This window comes from Carlito syrichta, unplaced genomic scaffold (genome assembly GCF_000164805.1).
Source record: "Carlito syrichta isolate Samal-C Ts95f unplaced genomic scaffold, Tarsius_syrichta-2.0.1 Scaffold101983, whole genome shotgun sequence".
NCBI lineage: Eukaryota > Metazoa > Chordata > Mammalia > Primates > Tarsiidae > Carlito > Carlito syrichta.
Genome location: NW_007046079.1, coordinates 5,677 through 29,230, shown reverse-complemented (window position 1 = coordinate 29,230; position 23,554 = coordinate 5,677). Strand labels below are relative to the sequence as shown.

Genomic DNA, 23,554 nt, shown 5'->3' with positions numbered 1-23,554 from the left:
TACCATGCCCGGCTGATTTTTTTGATTTATTGTAGAGATGAGGTCTCGCCTGCCCACGCGGGTCTCGAAGCCACAGGCTCAGGCAATCCACTCACCTCAGGCTCCTAAAGGCGCGGGATTACAGGTTGAGCCACCGAGCCGGCTTGGATTAGTTTTTTTTAAAAAACCCTTAACAGCCATGCACGAGGCCGCTCAAGCCTGTAATCCCAGCACTTGGGAGACTGAGGTGAGAGGATTGCCTGAGCCCTTGGCGAGACCTCATCTCTACAATAAATCAAAAAATTAGCTGGGCGTGCTGGCACGCGCCTTAGTTCCAGCTACTTGGAAGACTGAGGTGGAAGGATCACCGGAGGCCAGCAGGTCGAGGCTGGGGTGACTGTGAGCGGCAGAGTGAGACTCCAACTCAAAATAAAAAAAGAAACAACTTCAAATCCAGGCGTGGTAGCACATGCCTGTAGTTCCAGCTACTTAGAAAGCTGAGGCAGAAGGATCGCCTGAGCCCAGCAGTTGGAGGCTAGGATAGCCATGAACGTGCTGCTGCACTCCTGTCTGGGTGACAGTGATATTTGCTCAAAAAAAAAAAAAGGCCGGGCTCGGTGGCTCAGCCTGTAATCCCGCGCCTTTGGGAGGCTGAGGTGAGTGGATTGCCTGAGCCCGCGGGTTCGAGACCCGCCTGAGCAGGCGAGACCTCATCTCTACAATAAATCAAAAAATTAGCCAGGCGTGGTAGTGCGCGCCTGTAATTCTGGCTACTTGGAAGGCTGAGGAGGAAGGATCACTGGAGCCCAGCAGGTCGAGGCTGCGGTGCCCGGGAGCGGCCACTGCACTCCAGTCTGGGCGACTGAGTGAGACTCCAACTCAAAAAAAAAAAAAGAAAAACAAAAAAATTAATAAATACATAAAGTCTTCATGTCTGACTAGATTGTTCACTGGGAAGCCTGGTGAAATTTTCAGAATCAAGTATATTAGTCTAATATTGAAAAGGCCCAGTTGGATTTGTTATCAATGACATCCTTTCTAAATAGTTGGCATTTGGAACTAATGAGATGTACTTTTACAATTATTATTATTATCATAATTATTACTTTAGAGTCTTACTCTGTTGTCCAGGCTAGAGTGCAGTGGCCCAATAGCGGCTCATTGCAGTCTCAAACTCCTGGGCTCAAGCAATTCTCCAGCCTCAGCTGTCTGAGTAGCTGACACTACAGGTATGTGACACCATGCCCAGCTAATGTTTGTATTTTTTGTAGAGACAAGGTCTCCCTATGTTGCCCAGGCTGGTCTTGAAGTCCTGGGCTCCAGTGATCCTCCTACCTCAGTCACTCAAAGTGCTGGATTACAGACATGAGCCACTGTGCCCAGCCTACATTTATTATTTTATGACTGTATTTGAAGCTTGTTTATAAGGAACTTACATAGCTTTTATTCTTTAAATTAGATGCAGCCATTTTATTTTTCTTCCTTCTTCACATAAGGAATTATTTTCTTCAAATGAACTTAAAATATCTCTCATGAATACTCCTATTTTTAACTGAATGCTTCTGTCTTTTGAATTTTTGTACCTCAAGGTTCCGATGAATTCTTTTTTTAAAAAACTCTTTCTAATGGAAATTTGCAGGCGTGTGCAGATACAGAGGATGGTATCATGAAGCCTCGGGTAGCCATCAGCGGTTGTTGGCTTGTGACTTTTCTTTATCACTTCTACCCTGCACAGACTTGAAGACTGAAGGCACCATCCAGAGGAGAGGAAGGTCACGCTGCACCCCAGGTGTGGGAGCCATCAATTTAGAGATAGTGAAGGCTAGGGGAGGGCATCGGATCTCCTGGGGAGAGTGAAAAGACCGGAGGCACTAAGATTGTGGGACTGATGTTCCCACACGTGTGGATAGCCATAGATGAAGGTAACAGTCATAGATGTGTTTCGAACTGAGGTGGTTTAAATGGCTTGGTGAAAAAGGCCCACTTTCTAATCTGCTCAGTAGTGTGCCCGTATATTGAGCAAACAACATGTTCTCTTTTATTTTGGCAACATAATTTTTTCTTGGCAGGTGGCCAGAGAAAGCTATGTTACTATTTCACTTCTTTAAATACATAGAGGAGAATCTTGGTTGAATGCTTGAATGGTCTCCACCCTTTGATAGAACATTTGGATAAAAGGCCAAAAATGTCACATTTTGAGGATGTGTATTTTACATCTATGTAACACAACTTGAAATCAGCAATCCTTGAGTACCTGTCAGTAACATGCTGAAATTTAACCAGCATTGGAGAAGGGGAGAAGAGGAAGGAAAGGAATCTGAGAGATGGGAAGGGGGGGGAGTCGTGTGGTTTTATTTTGCTTGTTTGATACCCTGCTCTGAAGTTGCCACCCAGGGTCACATGTCATTGGAAAGGTGATCTTCTGGGAGGAAGATGGTGTCTGACTCTGGAGAAGTGGCATCCTGGGGCAGTTCAGTTTAATCGGGGATTCTCAGTGTGGATGAGGGATGGTGCTGGCATTCAGTAGCTGGGGTGCCGTGGGTGGGACCTGCCAGCCCTTTGATGTCAGTTATGGCACTTGTGGGATGAGGTATTGTCGGGAGGGTAGAGTCCAGGTGTCTAGGGTTTGGTACTCCTTTTGGAAGATTATAAGTATCAGGAGGAGAGGATCAAATACAATGCACTGGGTGGAATTCAGGCTGTTCTCGTTGAGGAGGAAGCAGGATTTGAACCTAGACCTTCAAGGATGAAGGAGGGAGTAGGATTGAGAAACAAGAGAAGGGACATTTCAGGCTGGAAGACAGATGCCAGGCTGAGCAAAAGTGGGCAGGTAGGATAGCAGTTATTTTTAAGGGGTGCTGGTGTCTAGGAGGCTCTGGGAGGGGATTTTGAGGGTGGCATGCCTGGATCTGGAGTCAGGTCTTTGTGAGAATGCTTTTTTTTTTTGAGTTGGAGTCTCACTCTGTCGCCCAGACTGGAGTGCAGTGGCCGCTCCCAGCCACGGACCTGCTGGGCTCTGGCGATCCTTCCGCCTCAGCCTTCCAAGTAGCTGGAACTACAGGCGCGTGCTACCACGCCCGGCTGATTTTTGATTTATTGTAGAGATGAGGTCTCGCCAAGTTGCCCAGGTGGGTCTCGAACCCACGGGCTCAGGCAATCCACTCACCTTGGCCTCCCAAAGTGCTGGGATTACAGGCTGAGCCACTGAGCCCGGCCTGTGAGAATGCTTAATGAGGATGGTATGCCCACCTTCTCTCCATGTGACTCCACGCTGGGGGTGACCCACTGGGTTCTTACCCGTTCCCACCATTCTCTCTGGGAGCTTCAGACAAGTTTCTGATCCTGGGAGCCACTTCGCTTATCGTGAAATGAGAAGACCTCAGTCACCACTTACTGGATTGTGTGTCCAACTGGGCCCTTGGCACTTGGACAAGCCCTCAGTTAAAGGGGGAACTAGGTATGCAGTGGTTCATTTGTCTTGTTCCAGGGAGTGTCTCTGATACCTCCATCTCATTTCTTTATTTCTTTTGTCCCTTATCCAGAGTGTCAGACCATTATCCAGCCTTCCTGATCATGTTCTTTCTTCTAATACAATATAATTTTAAAAATCTCTGCACATGCCAGTTCCACAAAACTTCCTGTGATTTTCATGCCTGTTTTTAGAAGAGTGAGTCAGGCAACTCTCTCAATGCTGCTTCCCTAAGAGACTCCAGATGGGTAAGTCAAGGAGTCCCATAGTCTGAGGCTGCCCTCTTCACTGTGACCAAGGCCATGTGCTCATTTAAGAAAATATGTCACTGCAATCCTTCATCCTACCAACCAAGAAATTGAGACTTCCCAAGGCAATTTATTAAGTTTCTTAAAATAAACACAATGAATGTCATTGGTATAATTTTAAATATTTATTGAAGTTACAAAAGGAGGTTATTTTTAATATGCTATATGTAATCTCAAGTTGCAGCATGTTCAAACAATGCTTTCCTGACTTGCAGTGGTTTTTATTTTGGAAGGGAAACAAATGTAAACGTTTATATTGCAGTGAGACGTTGGAGATGCTCTCACTACAATTCATGGGGACAAGAATTGCAGGCCATAATTCAGTAGAATTGGAATGGCAGGGTCTGTTGTGAAAGGGTTTGTCTGTAGAGAACCTGCTGGAAGTGATGAAGATGGTTGTGGGAAGACGGCGGAGTGAAGTTGGTTGCCCAAGTGCTTAATGTTAAAGTGCTTGTAGTTTGGCCGGGTTCGGTGGCTCAGCCTGTAATCCTGCGCTTTGGGAGGCCGAGGTGAGTGGATTGCCTGAGCCCGCGGATTTGAGACCTGCCTGGGCAACTTGGCAAGACCTCATCTCTACAATAAATCAAAAAATGAGCCGGGCGTGGTAGGGTGCGCTTGTAGTTCCGGCTACTTGTAATGCTGAGCGAAAGAATCGTCGGAGCCCAGCAGGTCAAGGCTGCGGTGGCTGGGAGCAGCCACTGCACTCCAATCTGGGTGACAGAGTGAGATTCCAACTCAAAAAAAAAAAAAAAATGCTTGTTTTAAAATGCTTCTGTTTGTGGTCAGTTATCAAAACCTATGGAACTGAATGGTGGGGAGTGATGTAAGTTTGAAAGTCAACCTTAAGAGTTTGAGGAAAGTCGACTTTCAATTTTGTTCATTGGTCATTAATTGCATTTTTGATGCATTTTATTATGTAAGATGACAGTAGTCACTTTTCTAATACCTATACAAAAATATTCTTTCTCAGTTGATCCACCAGCTCTATATGTGTCTATAGACATGAGTAACCCACATAGCAGATACCAAATTACCCCATCCTTTCTGTATACGAAGACTGCCAACCAGGGCTGAGAGCTTACTTATTTTCAGAAACATTTATACAAGGTCAGTTTGATAACTTTCTTTATATAATGGGATTTTGTTTCTAGTCCAGTACTGTAATTTATGCCTGTGCATTTTTATTAATTTTTAATTGTCTTCCTCCTCCTCCCATCCCTTGGGTCTATGTTTGTTTAAAGATTTATTTAATTGTGTGTGACTGTTTTTAGGTGACATGCTGTGTGGAGGTGACACCAGGCAATTATGTCCTGGTGGGTGAGGGGTGAGACTTTGAGGAGAAAGCTTTGGAATTAGAAAAGTTTTATGATCCTATGGGGAGAAATGACCAGGACTGACAGACATCCTGGGACCACAGAGTTGCACTTTAAGACACTTAAAGATTAAAGAATGTAAATTTTCCTTTAGTTGGGTCTGGCTCCTTTCCTGCCCCTCCCCTTTTATGTCTTTCCTGCCCTTAAATTCATTCTGCGTTGAGTGGCAAATACTAGAGATGGAGAAGAGAGTATGGCCCAGTCTGCCCAGACTTCCTGTGGGTGTGTCCGAGCTGTTAGCACACAGTGTGATAAGTCAGATTAGTGTTGGCGAGGTGTTGTCAAGAGCAAGGAGAAAGTCACAAAAGCAAGCCCAGCCTGGTGGGAGGAGGGGGGAAGAAGAAAGAAGGGGTGATGGGCAATTGGCTGTTTGTTTTTTAATGTTGGTAGACCAGAATTGAAGCTCTGGATTGTGAGAAAAAAGACTTTGTTACTACTAATAATTACTAGTAACAGTTCTCACTCCTGGACTCACCAGTACCTGTGGAACACAAGGTAGCAATCCTGCTTTTTCCCTTTGGGTGACCTTGGGCAGCAGTCTGTCTTCTCATGCCTTGATCTTGTCTATAAAAAAGGTATTGGAGTAGATGATCTGTAGGCCCTGGAAAAGAAACTCTTGTAACTTCTTTTTGGTGACGAAATTGGGGTGCCACCTATGTATGGAACGCATGTGCTGTTTGAGAAAACAAGTAAGAGTGAAATAAGTTGACAGCTCATATCTGTAATCCCAGCCACTGAAGGGGCTGAGGTGGGAGGATCACGGTATCCTGGGGGTTTGAGACCAGCCTGGGTAACACGGGGAGACTGTCCCCTGCCCCCCTAAAAAAAGAGAGTGAGATGGCACGAGTTTGTGGCTCACACTGGTTCTATGACCCCCTTTTCTGTCGCAGGCTGTTCCTCAGAGCCAGGAGAGCTGGGTTGGCTCTGCGCCACTGACCTGAAACCTGTGTCAGGCTGTGGGGCTGTGCTGGGCTCCCTTCGCCCCAGGCTGTGGTGGTGGAGGGAAGTGAAAGGCAGATTTTCTCTGTCGACAGCGCTGACAGAAGAGTGTGCCTGGATGTGTTTGTGACTGGGCTAGTTTAAGCCTTGCCAATCTGTCCCCCTTTTTTCTTTTTCTTTTTCTTTTTTTTTGAGCCAGGTTCTCACTTTGCTGCCCAGGCTGGAGTGCAGTGGTACAATCACAGCTCTCCATAGCCTCGACCTCCTGGACTCAGGCGATCCCTCCGCCTCAGTCTCCTGAATAGCTGGGGCTATAGGTGCGCACCAACACACCCGGCTATTTTTTTTTTAAATAGAGATGAGGTCTTGCTATGATGCCCAGGCTGGTTTTGAACCCCTGACCTCAAGGAGTCTGTCCTCCCAAAGTGTTGAGATTACAGGCATGAGCACCATCACGCCTTCCTAATCTTTCTTTCTTGTATGGATAACTAACTCATCAAAGCTAACTCATGAATCACAAAACACATTTGCTGCAGGGGCTTCTCCCCATGGTATGGAAGTCCCTATGTTACCAGACCAGTACCTCTGGACCCCTTACACCATGAGTGGGTCCCAGCTGGCTGTTTTGTCCACTGTATTCCTTTCTCTTATTGATTTAAAAAATCGATCTTGGAATTCTTTACATCTTCCTAGGTATCCAAAAATGCCACGATTTGGGTTCCTTAATTGTTGTTAAAAAATGCGGCTCTATTTGGGAATTCTCTATTCTCTTTGAGCGATGGTGTTATGCGGTAGAAAGTATCAGGGCTTACACTTGAGGGTGGGTCCAAAGTCCAAATTCTGGCTTCACCAGGATTAACTCTGTGGCCTCAAACTAATTGCTTCATATTTTTTAACTTGTTGTGAAGATTAAATGAGATCCCAACATAGAAAAATGGGCAAAGGGCACCTGGAACTGGAAAACCAGGAAGAAAGCATATGAAAAGATGGTGTCAAGTAACACGGGGAGGTTTTTTATTTTTTTTATTTTTTTTTGGATAAAGATGAAAGAGAAGGAAAGACAATGTCCACTGTTGGTGTGGTTGACTTCCTTCTCTTGGGGATATGGTGAAGGGATGAATCAGGCTGACTTTGGTGAGAGGGTTGAGGATGAAAGTGAGGGGGATAGCTTGACTGTATGCTAAATTACTTTAAAGGGTGTACCCTTTGTGCTTTTTCCAAAGGAAATAATCAGGATAAAAAAAGATGCACCGAGGAAGTTGTTCATTGCGTTTTTCAATTATAGGGAAAAGCAGAAACCACTCCTTTGCCCATTGGCTAGCAGTTGGCAAGGCTATTCTGTCAGGTGCGTCAGAGAGCCGATGGTAGAAGACAAACCACTCAGGTCATGCTCCTTGTCCCTATGAACTGGATCTGCTTTACAGAAATTAAATCTCTGTGGGCACGAAAGCCAACTGTGTTTATAATTGTGGACATCCAGTGGGAGTTCTTCATTTTCCCCTTATTTCCTATTCCTGTGTGACGTAGTCAGTTTTCTTTTTTAAATAGAGGGGAGTGTGAAAGAAAACACGTGCTTACAGTCCCCTGCTGCAGCATTAGACATGGGCACAGCTCATCCTTTTCCTAGTGGAGAGGCCAGGCCCTACCAGCTCCCACCTGTGCTTCCATTGTGGCCTCAGATCCATCTGCCTGTGCCCTGGCTGTGTCATCTCTGCCTGCAGACATGCTCTATCCCCGCCCCATGTCTTACCGCCCCACTTCTCCCCACATCTCTGAGATTTGCCCTGTTGCAAGCCCCTCTCAGGGCCTACCTCGTTCCCTGCTGTTTTCTGAAAGACTGTTCGGTATTTATTGCCTCTTTGCCAATTCATTGTATAGGGCCCATCTGTTGTACTCTTCCCCCCCCCCAAGTCTAGACTTAAATAAAAACGTGGTTAGAGAGGACTTTGGGTTGATGATAAAAGAGATTTACATCTTGTGCCAGTGTTCGAGGATTGCCTCCTGGCTCCAAATTCGCCCTCTGTTGCCTGATCTCTGAAAATGGGTCTGGGACCTCCACATATTTTTCCATTGCCCTCTGTAAGTCGATGACTCTGAAGAGAACTTTTCTTCCCAGTTCCTGGTATCTTTGTGTCCGTGTGTAAGACTCTAGGCTCCTGGAGAGTCTGTTGTTTCTCTCGACTCCTGGGTTCCTGCAAGACACAGCTTTCTCCAGCATTTGCTGCTCTGTCTTCTCCAGCTCTGGCTGCAGTGGCGGAATTGGGAGCCTGAGATAGGGTGGGCTGCACCCCCAACCCAGGCCACTGCATCCTCTCATCAGCCCCTGAGTATGTATCCCGGGGCCCTATGGTACTGACCATCTGATTTGTCCTGAGACGGCCCTGAGCTGCTCTGGTCCAGATTATGCATTGATGTGCCAAGCTTTTGCAAGGGAGGCCTCTTCAGGGTTGAGTTCCAGCAGCACCTGACCACTCCCTGTATGTGCTTGACTCCTCCTACATGCCTGTCTTTAACCCAACCTTGCTCACCTGACCCCAGAGCGTTGTCCTTTCTTTTCTGGTGACTATGGATCATCTCTGACCTAGGTATCCGGGAACTTTTCTGCCATCCATACCATCTTCAACAAACTCTGAACCCCCCCTTGCAAAGTTGTCTCTTTTTGGGTACTTTTCAGCAGTCCCAGGACATCTTCTAGATTTCTTTTCTTTTTGGAAAAAACAAAAACACCAGAGTCTCATTCTGTTGCAATTTTTTGATTTATTATAGAGACAGGGTCTCACTAAGTTGCCAGGCTGGTCTTGAATTGCTGGACTCAGGCAATCTTCTTGCCTCTACCTCCCAAAGTGCGACTCAGACAATCCTTCGCCTCTGCTTCCCAAAGTGCTGGGATTACGTGTGAGCCACCATGCCTGGCTAGATACTTATTCCATCTTTATGGTTACTCAGTTACCATATTCTTTGTATTAAACTTCCCTTGCTTAGATTACTGTCTGATTTTTGCCACCAGATTGGACCCAGACTGAAAACCATCCTGTGCAGCTTCCTTAAGCGAGCAGAAGGGTGAATTAGAGAGAAGGCTTTAGAGACTTCTCTGAGGGTTCTCTGAGAGCCTGCCTCTTTCATATGGGTCCTAGAGGTTGGAGTAGAAACATTTACCAAGCCATATATAGACTTATCCCAAAGGCTTGCAAAACACATTAAGCTGCCCAGGAAGGGACTGCCTGCATTGCAGCATTTCTTCTCTGAAATGATTGTCCCACCTTAGGTAAGTAGGTTGAAAATTTGTACTGAAGCCTTTTCTTCCTCTAGGCATGCCCACCATGTTCCTCTACTGCCATGGCCTTATAGGTAACAATTGCTGGAGGTCCATCCCTTACCAAGAATGCGGAGGCACTGTGTTTTGGGATAGAATGGAGGAGGAATGGGGCTTGGATCTGCAGATGAAAGATGGCGCCCTCACCTGGAAGCACTGCCGAATCCCACACACCTGCTTTATTGCAAACGGTGGGGGATGCTCAGTCAAAACACACCCTCATGTGTGTTGCCTTTAGCGGTCTGGGGCTGACTGGGAAATGAGAGGTTGGCTGTACTTCCCACCCTAGTTATGTCTTCAGAGATTACCCCCTCGTTCTCATAGACTTACTACTTTTGAAATGCTTACATCTCCTAACTCTAGAAAATTCTTTAAATTTTTTCTATTGTCCTTTAGTACTTAATAACATAAGGCAGATTTACATAAATATATATAGGTAATTCACCAGCATACATATAAGTGATTTTCCAGGGTCAACTCTAGGAGAAAGGGTGTACATATTTAATTAATCCAGTTTCAATGGACTTGACCCAATAACCAGCATATCTGTCCCTTCGGCAAATGCTTGGGACTCTCAAGTACCATGTGCTGGGGTGTAATGGTGGTACAGTATGAAGACCTTGATCGTGGAAGTGAGGTTGGTGTCTAGGCTGGGGCACATCCATGGAAAGGAGATCTCTTAGAAGAGGAGGAGAGCCAGGCTTGGTGGCTAAGCCTGTAATCCCGTGCTTTGGGAGGGTGAGGTGAGTGGATTGCCTGAGCCCACGGGTTCGAGACCTGCCTGGGCAACTTGGCGAGACCTCATCTCTACAATAAATAAATCAAAAAACCAGCCGGGCGTGATAGTGCACGCCTGTAGTTCCAGCTACTTGGAAGGCTGAGACGGAGGGATCACCGGAGCCCAGCGGGTTGAGGCTGCGGTGGCCAGGAACGGCCACTGCACTTCAGTCTGGGCCACAGAGTGAGACTCCAACTCAAAAAAAAAAAAAGAAGAGGAGGAGAGGTGATGTGGCCCTGAGCCCAACCTCTGGGTATGGAGAGAAGTATTCTAGAAGACAACACAAATACACAGCAAGAGTTAGACCTTAGGGGAGCAGTAGCATGTTGGTGGTGGTCTGACCAAACTGGGGGAACAGCATGAGTGAGAGGGTATGTCCAGGGGACTGAAGACTGATTAGCTTGGGGAAAGGGCATGTCGAGCACAGAGGGAAGTGAGGCTTTGGGCTGTTGCTGTAGCTAGCGGCAGAACTTGAGTGGAATGGTGAGGAGGTGAGAAGGAGGTGGTACAGTCATGTTACAGAAATGGGCACACAAGACTCGGCTCCTGGCTGACCCTGCAGAGCAGGGAGAAGTAATTCGAGGTAACACTGGGATTTTCACACAGGTGTCTGGGAACTTGATTCATTGCAAATGGGAGACCTGAGAAGAGAGGGACTCTATAAGGCATGTAGAAGCAAATATCTGGAATTAGATGGGACCCGTGAACCCTCCTCTTGGAGGTGATGTTTATGGCAGTGCATGGATGAGTCTGTAGATAGAAAACTTACTAAAGAAGCAGTGAGGGGAAAAACTTGAGGAGTGTGTTTCACTTAGCATTTGGAAGAGGAAGCAGAACCCCTCAGGAAGAGCTCTTGAATGCGCATTGCATGGTGGATAACAACTGGTGGGCCAGGTTATATAATCTCTGTTTTATAAAAGAGGAAACTGAAGCTCAGAAAGGGAGGTAACTTGCCCAATGTCACAAAGCTAGGAGGCAGCATAACCAGAATTTAACTCTGACCTGCCTGACTCCAGATGCCAAACTGAAAACGGATCTGGGACATCTCCATCCTCAAACATCTGCTAGCCTTGTTTTTAAATTACATAATCTTTACACTGAGGACCTAAAACCCTTTCCAGTTTTACTAAAGGCTGGGCAAGATGGCCTCTGGGAGGGTTAATTCCCTGTTCTCATAGCTTTCCCTCCCTGTTTTCTGAAAATTCTATATGTGTTTATTTGAAGAATATATTTGGTGGTTGGCTTTATTTTAAATGGTAAGTATTATTTGAGAAAATCAGCCACGCTGGCTTTGGAGTGCTATCATCAGTGGGGACCAGAGCAAGTCCTACTAGACACTTTGATCTGTGATGTTGCCTGTGGGTTGTGCAGGTAAATGGGTTCATTATACATACTTTCCCCTTTTAATTTTAAACATGAAGGATAAAACTAGTGACTGGAAACCAGGACCCTTGAATTTAGCTGCTGGTTGTTTTCTGACTTACAGACTAGACAGAAAGCAGAGTTGCTCCTCAGCTTAGTGCCAGCCTCTCGGTGAGGGAGTAGGGGGAGTCCTGGGGCTCACCTGTCCAGCCCTGGGGAGAGCCCAGGCCAGCCCTCTTGCCCTCTTGTTCCAATCAAGGAACAAGCTGTAGGTGTGACCCAGCTCTTCCGGTCCCACTGAGCTGCTCCATTCACGCCCTCATCACCCCACCATCTGCCGAGAGTGCCAGTGCCGGGAGCTGTTCTCTCCCCCAGAACCACTTAGCTGCAAACTGTCTCTGTCTCTGTTTATCTGAGCAGAACCTGGAAAGGGCTGGCAAGGACCAGGCACCAGATGGGACAGCCTGGGAGGTGAGGATTTTGGGAAAGCACTCTAGCCAGGCTCCTGGAGGGCAAGGAGGGCAGGCAGCAGAGTGAACATGCCCCTCTGCCCTCGTGATATGGCAGGGGTTTGGGTTCCTTGTCTCTGATAATTTGTGTCATGTGTGAGCGGGAGAGTTGAGCGGGAAGCAGGACCCCACCCCCACCTCCAAACGTGGAGCCTACTAACTCAGGCCTTCCTGAGATCGAATCAGAAGCTTGGATTTCCAGTCACTTTGTCTCAGCCTGTTGGGTCTGTGGGTGACTGGTCATTTTATTGCAAGATTACAAGAAGGTCTTGCTTCCTTTTATCCTTAATCGTGGTACTGGGGGGAAAGTACCAAGTACAGGGCAGTCTTGGCTCCGGTTTTGGGTATGACTTGAGTATTGCTGGTTCTGGCCCCAACTGACTTTTTGGTTTTTTTTTGTGAGTCAGAGTCTCACTCTGTTGCCCAGGCTGGAGTGCAGTGACACACTCACGGCCACCGCAGCCTCGACCTGCTGGGCTTAGGTGATCCTTCTGCTTCAGCCTTCCAAGTAGCTGGAACTACAGGCATGTACCATCACGCCTGGCTAATTTTTCTTGACTTGCGGCTCAGTGGCTCAGCCTGTAATCCCAGCACTTTGGGAGGCTGAGATGAGTGAATTGCCTGAGCCCACGGGTTTGAGACCCACCTGGGCAACTTGGTGAGACCTCATCTCTACAATAAATCAAAAAGTTGCCCAGGCTGGTCTCCAACCCCTGGGCTCAGGCAGTCCTCTCGCCTCAGCCTCCCAAAGAGCTGGGATTATGAGGCCTGAGCCACCGTGCCCAACCCCAACTGACTTTTGTCGTGCATCTCCCTAACAAGCCTGAGCCCCGTGGGTGGGGGAAGTCAGTTGCTACCTCGGAGTTTTGTGAGGGAGAGGGTCCTCATGGCTTTCGATGGCTGCATCAGATGTCTTCTGGCCAGCACCTTGCTTCAGTGCTTATAGGGCTTCCTGACCTGGAGGGAACCTTCAGGACTGTGTACAGTTCAGTGGTTCCCAGTCTCATGTTCATAAATGAAACATTGGGACCGTTTCAGTGTTTCTGAGCCCCGAAGAAAATTGAGCCTGTGTGGGCCAAGTAAGTGTTGAAGGCCTTGGCTTTGGCCGGAGTTAAACCAACTGAATGTAGCAGTGTTAGTCATCTCATGTGGATGGGTGAGAAGAAGGCGGGGGGAGGAGGGATCATAACTTCTGATGAATAGAACAGTGGGACAGTAGGAAAGTTGACGTCTTTGAAAACCATGCTTTCACGTGGGAGGAAAAAATAAAAACAGCCTCTTAGTCAAGAAACTAAGGTCTTGAGAAACTGGCTTCCCCAAGGCCGTAGAGAAAGTGTGCGTGAGTCACCGGCTGTTTTCACGGTTTGGCCGTCTCCCCGTATTCCAGGGCAGTGTAGCAGAGTTTGGAAGCAGACTGTGCAGGCTCGAGTCCTGACTCTATCACTTGCTGGCTGGGAACCTGGGACTCTCAAAACCTCGTTTTTCTCATTTTGCTCACTTATGTGAGAGAGAAGAGCAGGGGCTGCATTTTGCCGGGAGCTTGGCCTACAGAGTAATTAACAAGCGTTGCTTGTGATACCAGACTTCCTCCCGCGGCTGATTGTTGACTCATGGTAGTCTTGTGGGTTCACTGTATAAATAAAGAGCTTTTAAAAAATTATGAAGATCAGCTGTTGAAAATACGATCAGAGTCACTTCGGTTCCCCCTTAGTCATAGCCTAGTGCAGCAGCATTCACTCGCATGATAGTTTATAAAACTCACACTCTGGTACCATATTGCTTGGGTTGGAATCCTGGCTCTGCCATTTACCAGCTGTGAGACCTTTTGCAAGCTTGGTCACCCTCCTGTGTCCCAGTTTCTCCATCTGCAGAACAAGGAGTGGGCTTCTGGAGCATCTGGCTCAGAGGATTGCTGGTGCCTGCGACGTATTTGTTCAAATAAGACAGATGTTGTTCATGTGTCACTGTTACATTCAGGATCCCTTCCTAAGAGGTGACGTGGACACAAGCAAAGGTGTGCAGGTAACCTAGGAGTGGGTATTGTGACAGAGCCTCTGTTGAGCACTGCAAGGGTCGAATACTGCTGTGCAGTGCTTGGGACTACAGCCATGGCTGTATATACAGGCTGATGGGGGTGGGCTGGGTTGTCGGGAGCCCAGCCTGGGCCATGGGCTGTGCTGCCCTTCACCGTATGGACGAGGCTGCTCTCAGGGAAAGATGGCTGGGCAGCATTAAAGAATTGGAAACAGCCACTCGACCTACTGTGGGGAGGAAGCCAGCTTTGTTTCTACATGGTATTTTATCTGGATTGTCACATAGTTTCAGCATCACGTCTGTACTATTTTGTAATCTATTTTTCAGCTATCATTTTCTCTGCTATATTGTCTTTCTAAATATTTTAATTTTGTTAGACAAACAAAATCAACTGAAGTGTTTTAGAAGTTTTAAAACTGTTCCCTTCCTACTGGGGACAAGGTAAAAAGCTAAGGTTGTTTTTTGTTTGTAAGTGGGATTTTTCGCCTGTTTCTGTTACAATACAGATTCTATGCTTCACAGTGAGGGCTTATAATGTCTTCTCCAGCTTTGGGATAAGTTTTCTTACTGAAATTCTTCTTACGCAATGTAACTTCCTGCTCAAAAAAGGACACAGAATTGAGTTTTATGTCTGCGATGGGAATATTTAGTCAGATATTTAGAGAGCTTTTTCCCACAGATATTTTTATGGGGGGTCATCGCTTTATCCTTCCTTCCATGAACTTTGGTTTGTTGTAAGAGCCTGCCAAAAGCAGCATTCTCATGCAAGAGACTACCCAGGTCACAAGTGAAAGATGATGTTTAGCCTTGATGCAGACGTGCAGTTGAGAAACTTGGTTTTTCTACTCTTCCTCCTCAGACTGGCTTGGAAGAAACCCTTTCACAAGTAATGGGAAGCGTTCCCTTAATCTGAGCCTTTGGGAATCTGGAATCTTTTACAAGAAAGCCTGGTCCATTTTCTAAAGGGAAGCTGGGGGCTTGTGGGTGCCCCCGTGTCCCTTTCTTTGGAGACTCTAGGTAACTGTCAAATGTGCCATGACCTCATACCTTGGGTCTTTTCAGTCTTGAGCCAACCCTTTAGACTTCACTGTGGACCTGAACCAGGTTATTAGAATGAGGTTATGCCTTCTAGAAAAAGGAAGAGATCCAAAGAACCCTGGATTGGGAGCCAGAAAGCTGTCTTGTCTCAGCATTGTCACTGAACTTTTCTGTAATATACAAACAAATCACTCAACCACCTTGGAGACTCCATTCTCTCCTGGTGAAGTGGCATCCCACCGGCTTTCCTTAGGAGATGCAGATGAGAAATGAGCAGGAAAAATGCTCTGCAGCCTGGAAGCCTTGAGCAAATAAATGTAAGATGAGGGTGGTGTTCCTTGGAGAGTCCCAAGCCCCGTCTTGGGCCGAGGTGATGTGAGAACTGTGTCTTGGCTGGGTCTTGACTAAAGAAATAAAAGACCGAATTGTAGAAGATGAACTTGGAAATCTTGGCTAGAATTGGCAAGCCTGATAATGTATTCCTCAAAGTATTCTCAAAAGAAGGATTGGTGCTTTCCGTGTTAGAAACCTCAGATGGCTATGGCTGGATTCCAGATATTCATGGCCTCCCTCATAGCCTACATTCATGACTTGTTAATTTATCCAGAGTCATTTTTACATAGTATCTACCTCATGTCTTTTCCTAGGGTTCATTAGCTCTGGAAGTTCACAAACTGCTGTGTAAAGTGCGGTGTTTCCCATGTTTCTTCCTTAAGCTGTCCTTTCACTCTAGAAGTTTTGGTAATCGTCTATTGATGTCTGAATTTCTTTGCTGAGTTGAAACTTTCTGCCAGGTACTTAATTGTTCATGGCATATGCTTTTCTCCCCTGAGTCCCTTTCCAAATCTTTTTCCTCACAGTTTTTTCCATTCATTCTCATACATTTCCTTGTCTTCTTTGAGCCCAGGAAAGGCACAAGACCTAGAATCAGTGGTACTGGGTCAGGGCTACCATAGCATTAGGAGAGTTGTCCCAATTTACAGAGAACCAGTTATTTTTGATAAGTATTTTGTCTCAAATCTAGAAGTCAAAAAAAGTACTTAAATGTATCTGTGATTTATTGTCTAAAAAAGGTGACTAGCTGCATCAGATACTTCTGAAAATACATTATTTTTATTTTTTATTTTTTTGGAGTTGGAGTCTCACTCTGTCTCCCAGGCTGGAGTGCAGTGGCACACTCCCAGCCACCACAGCCCATATGCTGGGCTCAGGCAATCCTTCCGTCGCAGTCTTCCAAGTAGCTGGAACTACAGGTACGCTACCACACCCAGCTAATTTTTTGATTTATCGTAGGGATGCAGGCTCAGGCAATCCTCTCACCTGGGCCTCCCAAAGTAGGATTATAGACTTGAGTCACCACGCCTGGCCTGAAAATACATCCCAAGTGTGCATTTCCGTTCTCTTGCCCGTGCAAGTTAGACCCATTGCAAAGAGGTGTAGGTGCCAAAGATGTCTCCAACTCAGAACTTTACAGAGCTCATAAGATTTGCTTAGCTGGGCTCAGTGGCTCAGCCTGTAATCCTGCGCCTTGGGAGGCTGAGGTGAGTAGATTGCCTGAGCCCGTGGGTTCGAGACCTTCCTGGGCAATTTGGTGAGCCCTCATCTCTATAATAAATCAAAAAATTAACTGGGTGTGGTAGCGCACGCCTGCAGTTCCAGCTCCTTGGAAGGCTGAGGCGGAAGAATCGCCGGAGCCCCAGCAGGTCGAGGCTGCGGTGGCCGGGAGCGGCCACTGCACTCCAGTCTGGGCGACAGAGTGAGACTCCGACTCAAAAAAAAAAAAAAAAAAGATTTGCTCAAAAACTCATCTGAAGGGAGCTGACCTAAGGGAAGGTGTGGACCCGAGAATGAGGTGTGGATGTTTTTGAATTATTCAGGCTGTGTGAGTTGGGGTTACTTTAAGTGTGTAATTAAGGAGTAAGAAATGTCTGGTTTCCTCTTTGGGAGAAAGTTTTAAGAAGGCTCTTCTTTCTTGCTGGCTCAGTGCTGGATTCTTGAGGGGTGGAGATGGGTAGTGATTGGGACTGGGAGTATGGGGTAGGGGGTTTTAAAACAAAAAAAAAAAACCCTTTTACTATGTAGCAGTAGTAAATACAAGCCGCTAGATGTGAGGATCTACTAGACAGATTTTAAGAGACACAAAATAGCATGTGAATGCCTATTGATCTAATCTGGGCTGTCCCAACATGTAACAGATTCATAGCGTTCACAATATGACAGGTATTTTTCTACCTTACGACTGTTAGAAGCCCCAGTGAACTTAAAAACCCTCTTCTGTTTAAAACAGCAAATACTACTATTGGCTGGATGTGGTGGCTTATGCCTGTGATCCTAGCACTTGGGGAGGCTGAGATGGGAGGATTGCCTGCGGCCAGAAGTTTGATACCAATGTAGGCAGCATAGCTTGACCCTATCTCTACAAAAAATACAGTAAAAAAATTAGCCAGGTGTGGTGGCATGTATCTGTAATCCCAAATACTGGGGAGGCTGAGGCAGAAGGATCACCTAGCCTAGGAGGTCAAGGCTGTGGTGGGATGTGATCTTGCCACTGTACTCCAGCCCGGGCCACAGAATGAGACCCTGACTCAAAAAAGAAAATGAAGTAGGACTACTCTTGATTAAAATAGTCACGCAACCTTGTTTTACAGGTCAGAGAAGAATGACTGCTATTTGATCGGGTAACCTTGAAATTCCATTGTCTTGGCTGGGATTCCAGTTTGCCCTTTTTGAAATGTGTACATCCTCAAGTGTGAGATGTGAACAGAAGTGAGGATACGTATCCTAAGGATAAATTCCCAGCTGTAGAAGTAACCTGATAAGAAAACCCTTGTAGGCTGGGCTCGGGTGGCTCAGCCTGTGATCCTAGCACTTTGGGAGACCGAGGCAAGTGGATTGCCTGAGCCCACGGGTTCGAGACCTATCTGTCGAGACCTATCTGGACAACTTGGCGAGACCTCGTCTCTACAATAAATCAAAAATTAGCCAGGCGTGGTAGTGCGCGCCTGTAGTTCCAGCTACTTGGAAGGCTGAGGCGGAAGGATCGCCAGAGCCCAGCAGGTCGAGGCTGCGGTGGCCGGGAGCAGCCACTGCACTCCATTCTGGGCGACAGAGTGAGACTCCAAGTCAAAAAACAAAAAAGAAAACCCTTATAGCTCTTCATAATGTATTGCCATTCTATCTTCTGGGGTTGTCTTTCAATGTCAGGCTGGTCTCAATGTTTGTTCTTGTGCAGTCCACCCATGTCAATAGTGTTAAAACCTTGGCCTTATCCCCTGCAAACCATCTCATTCCTTGTTCTTCTGTCACCCACGTCCTGAAATACTTTGATATTTTACTAAAATGTCATTTGCATTTCTTTTTCTTTTTGCTGTGAACAATAGAGATTTTAAGTATGTAGCTTGAGTTTGGTGAGTGTGCACATCCGTGAAGCTCTCATCAAGGTTAAGACCTACATAGTACATTTCTATACTCCAGGAAGTTTCCTCCTACCTCCCTTCCAAACCCCTCTAGGGTCTAGATTAGTTTTGCCTGTTCTTGAAGTTAATATAAATGAAAATTTGGGTCTGGCTTTCATTTACAATGTAATGTTGCTGCTTATAACAATAGTTTTCCAATGCCAGCACTTTGGGAGGCTGAAGTGGGAGGATCGCTTTAGCCAAGAAGCTCAAGAACAGCCTGGGCAACAAAGTGAGACTCCGTCTCTAAAAACAAAAAACAAAACAAAACAAGAGTTTCCCTTTGTATTATTGCTAAGGGGTGTACTATTGAGTGAGTATGCCACAATTTGATAAACCATTCTCCTGTGATAATATTTGGAACGCTGTCAGACTTTGGCTATTGGGATAAAGCTGGCATATGTCTTCTTTCATTGTATCTTTCTGAACATGCAGTGTGGTTAGTGTCTCCTCTGCTTCCTAGCCCTGAAACACTAGGCAAGCATCTTAATCTCTGTGCCTTGGTTTCTTATCTGTGAAGTGGTGGGTTGGGAAATAATCCAGGGTTAGAACCAACACTAAAACAACAACAAAAAAAATAGGCTGGGCTCAGTGGCTCAGCCTGTAATCCCAACACTTTGGGAGACCCAAGGTAAGTTGATTGATTGCCTGAGACTGCGGGTTCAAGACCAACCTGGGCAACTTGTGAGACCTCATCTTTATAATAAATAAAAAATTAGCTGGGCGTGGTGGCGCGTGTCTGTAGTTCCAGCTACTTGGAAGGCTGAGGCGAAAAGATCACCAGAGCCCGGAGGGTCAACGCTGGGGTGGCCGTGAGTGTGCCACTGCACTCCAGCCTGGGCAACAGAATGAAACGCCAACTCAAAAAAAAAAAGAAAGAAAGAAAGAAAGAAATTTAGCACAAATTATATGGAACTGCATACCATGCAACACACACATAAATGTAGTTATATGTGTATATACTAAAAACATGGCATAAAGTTTATTTGTTATGAATTGTAGGCACTGTTTGCAAAGTGCTGATTTATTTTTATTTTTTTGAGTTGATGTCTCACTCTGTCACCCAGGCTGGAGTGCAGTGGCACGTTCATAACTACTGCAGCCTTGACCTGCTGGGCTCAGGTGATCCTTCCTCCTCAGCCTCCCAAGTAGCTGGAACCACAGGTGTGTGCCACCATACCCGGCTAATTTTTTTTATTTATTGTAGAGACAAGGTCTTGCCAAGTTGCCCAACCCCTGGGCTCAGGTAATCCTTCTGCCTCAGCCTCCCAAAGTGCTGGGATTATAGGTGTGAGCCACCACACTCTGCCAAGGCACTGATTTGAATGTTTCCTTGCAAGCAATAAAGTTGAACATGCATGAGTTTATTTAGAAATAGGTATCTCTGCCCTCAGGGTGTCTAAAACAATCACTTACATAGTGCTTACTATGGGCCGGGCGCTATTTTAAAAGCTTTCCATATAATATATTCCTCACAACCATCCTGTGAAGTAGGTTATTATTCCCATTTTATAGATGAAGAAGCTGTGACATGGGTTATACCACTGGCCTAGGGTCACAAAGCTGAAAAGAAAGGGCCCATGATTTGAACCTAGGCAGTGCAGGTCTTGAGTCTCTGCCCTAAACCACTATTCCTGGGGAGACAGAGGCAAGTCAAAGAAATTAAAACATATGTACAACTGCAAATTAGTAACTATCTAATTAATACGACTCCCCCTATTTATTCTAGATATGAGAAATGAGTGTTGGACGTCGAAGAATAAAGTTGCTGGGTATCCTGATGATGGCAAATGTCTTCATTTATCTGATTGTGGAAGTCTCCAAAAGCAGCAGCCAAGAAAAAAATGGAAAGGGAGAAGTAATAATACCCAAAGAGAAGTTCTGGAAGATATCTGGCCCTCCTGAGGCTTACTGGAACAGGGAACAAGAAAAGCTGAACAGACGGTACAACCCCATCCTGAGCATGTTGCCCAACCAGACGGGGGAGGTGTACAGGTTCTCCAACATAAGCCATCTGAATCATTGTGAGCCTGACCTGAGGGTCGCGTCCGTGGTGACGGGTTTCAGCAACTTGCCGGACAGATTTAAAGACTTTCTCCTGTATTTGAGGTGCCGCAATCATTCACTGGTTATAGATCAGCCGGATAAATGTGCAAAGAAACCCTTCTTATTGCTGGCGATTAAGTCACTCACTCCACATTTTGCCAGAAGGCAAGCAATTCGGGAATCTTGGGGCAGAGAGAGCAGCGTGGGGAACCAGACCGTGGTGCGAGTCTTCTTGCTGGGCCAGACCCCCCCAGAGGACAACCACCCCGACCTTTCCGATATGCTGAAATTTGAAAGTGAGAAGCACCAAGACATTCTCATGTGGAGCTACAGAGATACTTTCTTCAACTTGTCTCTGAAGGAAGTGCTGTTTCTCAGGTGGGTAAGTACCTCCTGCCCAGACACTGAGTTCGTTTTCAAGGGTGATGACGATGTTTTTGTGAACACCCATCACATCCTGAATTACTTGAATAGCTTATCCAAGAACAAAGCCAAAGATTTGTTTATAGGTGATGTGATCCACAATGCTGGACCTCATCGGGATAAGAAGCTGAAGTACTACATCCCAGAAGTTGTTTACTCTGGCCTCTACCCACCCTATGCTGGGGGAGGGGGGTTCCTCTACTCTGGCCGCCTGGCCCAGAGGCTGTACCATATCACTGACCAGGTCCATCTCTACCCCATCGATGACGTTTATACTGGGATGTGCCTTCAGAAACTCGGCCTCGTTCCAGAGAAACACAAAGGCTTCAGGACATTTGATATCGAGGAGAAAAACAAGAATAACATTTGTTCCTATGTAGATCTGATGCTAGTACATAGTAGAAAACCTCAAGAGATGATTGATATTTGGTCTCGGTTGCAAAATGCCCATCTAAAATGCTAAAATACATACAAACTCAATTTTGCATAGAAAGGCGTATTTTGAGTAGTTCCCATGTTGTGTTCTCACATTAGGGTGATTTCTGTATTAAGCCATTAAAATTGCCTTTATAAGTAGTGCCCACGAGGGCCTCTAAACCTTTCAATCTGGTACTTGTGTGAAGAGGGAAAGCAAAAGATAATTTTTTTGAAAGATACAGCAGGATGACTGGGTCTGATTCCTCCCACTGGCGAGCGGTCATTATTTTCTACTTAGTCCCCCTTCTCATCTGAAATAAGAAGTTTCTAGAATTTGACCATTTCAAGTTGTTTTTGTTTTGCCCCCTCCTGTATGAAAATATTCCTACTCCTCTCCCCTTTTTTTTGAGTCAAGGATCTCACTCGGTCACCCAGACTGGAGGGCAGTGACACGATCACAGTTCACCACAGCCTGAGCCTTCTGGGCTCAGGTGTGATCCTCCTGCCTTAGCCTCCCGAGTAGCTGGGAGTAGCTGAAACCACAGATGGGTCCCGGCTAATTTTTTTTTTTTTTTTGGTAGAGAAGAGGTTTCACTATGTTGCCCAGGTTAGTCTCAAACTCCTGGGCTCAAGTAATCCTCCAGCCTTGGGTTCCCAAAGTGCTGAGATTACAGGGGTGAGCCACTGTGTTCAGCTTTACTTCCTATTATAATAACTGATATATCTGTAAGTCAGGTGTTTATAAACCTATTGGCTATAAAGACTTTGTGATATGTGATTCAGGGGCTTTGGTGAAATGGAATTACATTTGTTTTCATGGGACTTTGGATAAATTTTTTAAATTGTCTAGAAAATTGACTTCTGTGGAAATTTTCTTCCACCCAACAGTATTTTCTTGTGTTAATCTAATTGTGTTAATCTAATTAGTTAATTTTGCAAAATGAGAATCACTGTGTGACATTCATCTAATTTACTTGTTGTGGTTTTATGGTCATAATAAGACAAAAGAGGGCTAAATTTTTCTTGTACTTGGTTTGCTGGCTAGTATCATAATAGTTATCTAATTGGAGTACTTGAAAATGAGTATGAGTCCATAATGGCCAACTGAAGATTGAGTTGCCCCTGACAGCCATCTTGAGTTTGTGAATTTTCAATGTGGACCAGGAAAGCAAATGTAACTTTTGAACTTAAGTGAAAGGTTGAAGTTGCAGACTTTTTCATATAAGTGGTTTGTTAGTTTAAAACTCCAGGATTTACTGTTGCCATATTTTCACATGTTGCTTATATAAAATTATTATTCTGAGTAGTGATTGCTTCCCTGTCTCTGTGTAGAAGTGCCTGTGTTTTTATTTATTGTTCGGATCAAAGACCAAAACATTTTCTTAAATATATTTTGTGTAATATTTTATTTGTATACAGTGATGTTGAAATATTTAACTAGAGCATGATATTTTAAATGTTTAAGGTATAACATATGTTAAATAAAGCTAACTGTTATTTTTGAATTTTAAAATTTGTTTTTTGGAGGTATGAACTACTATAGTTGATAAATTCTGCCAAACTATTGCTTATATGTACTATCTTGTAGCATACTTTCTTGGAATATTTTTGTGTTTATAAGAGATGAGGATTCTTATCAGATGCGATACTGGGGACTATAAAAAAGTGGAAATAAAGTCACTGTATTTTTAAATGTTATGTGTACTGTGTAATAATCTATAATCTTTTTTTGTTTCCTATATTTGAGTACATTTCCTCAAAGAAGTCATTTTTCCCACCTGAAACCATTACAATAATATTGAACTTTTTCTCTGACTTTACATTTAAAATTTCAAAAGTGCTTTCCACTCAGAGTCTTTAAAAGGAAGTGTGAATATTTATTTATGCTTCCATTTTCTTTTTTTTTTTTGAGTTGGAGTCTCACTCTGTCGCCCAGACTGGCGTGCAGTGGCCGCTCCCGGCTACCACAGCCTCGACCTGCTGGGCTCCGGCGATCCTTCCGTCTCAGCCTTCCGAGTAACCGGAGTTACAGGTGTGTGCTACCACACCCAGCTGATTTTTTGATTTATTGTAGAGATGAGGTCTTGCTGCCCAGGCAGGTCTCGAACCCG

The 23,554-nt window shown here is 45.4% G+C and overlaps 1 protein-coding gene across 2 annotated transcripts in view; it reads left to right on the top strand.

Annotated features, from left to right (window-relative positions):
* B3GNT2 (UDP-GlcNAc:betaGal beta-1,3-N-acetylglucosaminyltransferase 2) overlaps nt 1-21,901 on the top strand; it is a 31,228-nt gene extending 9,327 nt beyond the window's left edge. The window contains exons 1-2 of one of the 2 annotated variants that reach the window (XM_021715708.1): nt 11,900-11,992; nt 20,287-21,901. In XM_021715708.1, the coding sequence (XP_021571383.1) occupies nt 20,296-21,489 (1,194 nt within the window). In that variant the 5' untranslated portion in view covers nt 11,900-11,992; nt 20,287-20,295 and the 3' untranslated portion in view covers nt 21,490-21,901. Of the gene's footprint in view, nt 1-11,899; nt 11,993-20,286 lie in introns of those variants that run through there. The other variant, XM_008064807.2, reaches the window with a different exon arrangement.
* Nucleotides 21,902-23,554: the final 1,653 nt, after the last annotated feature.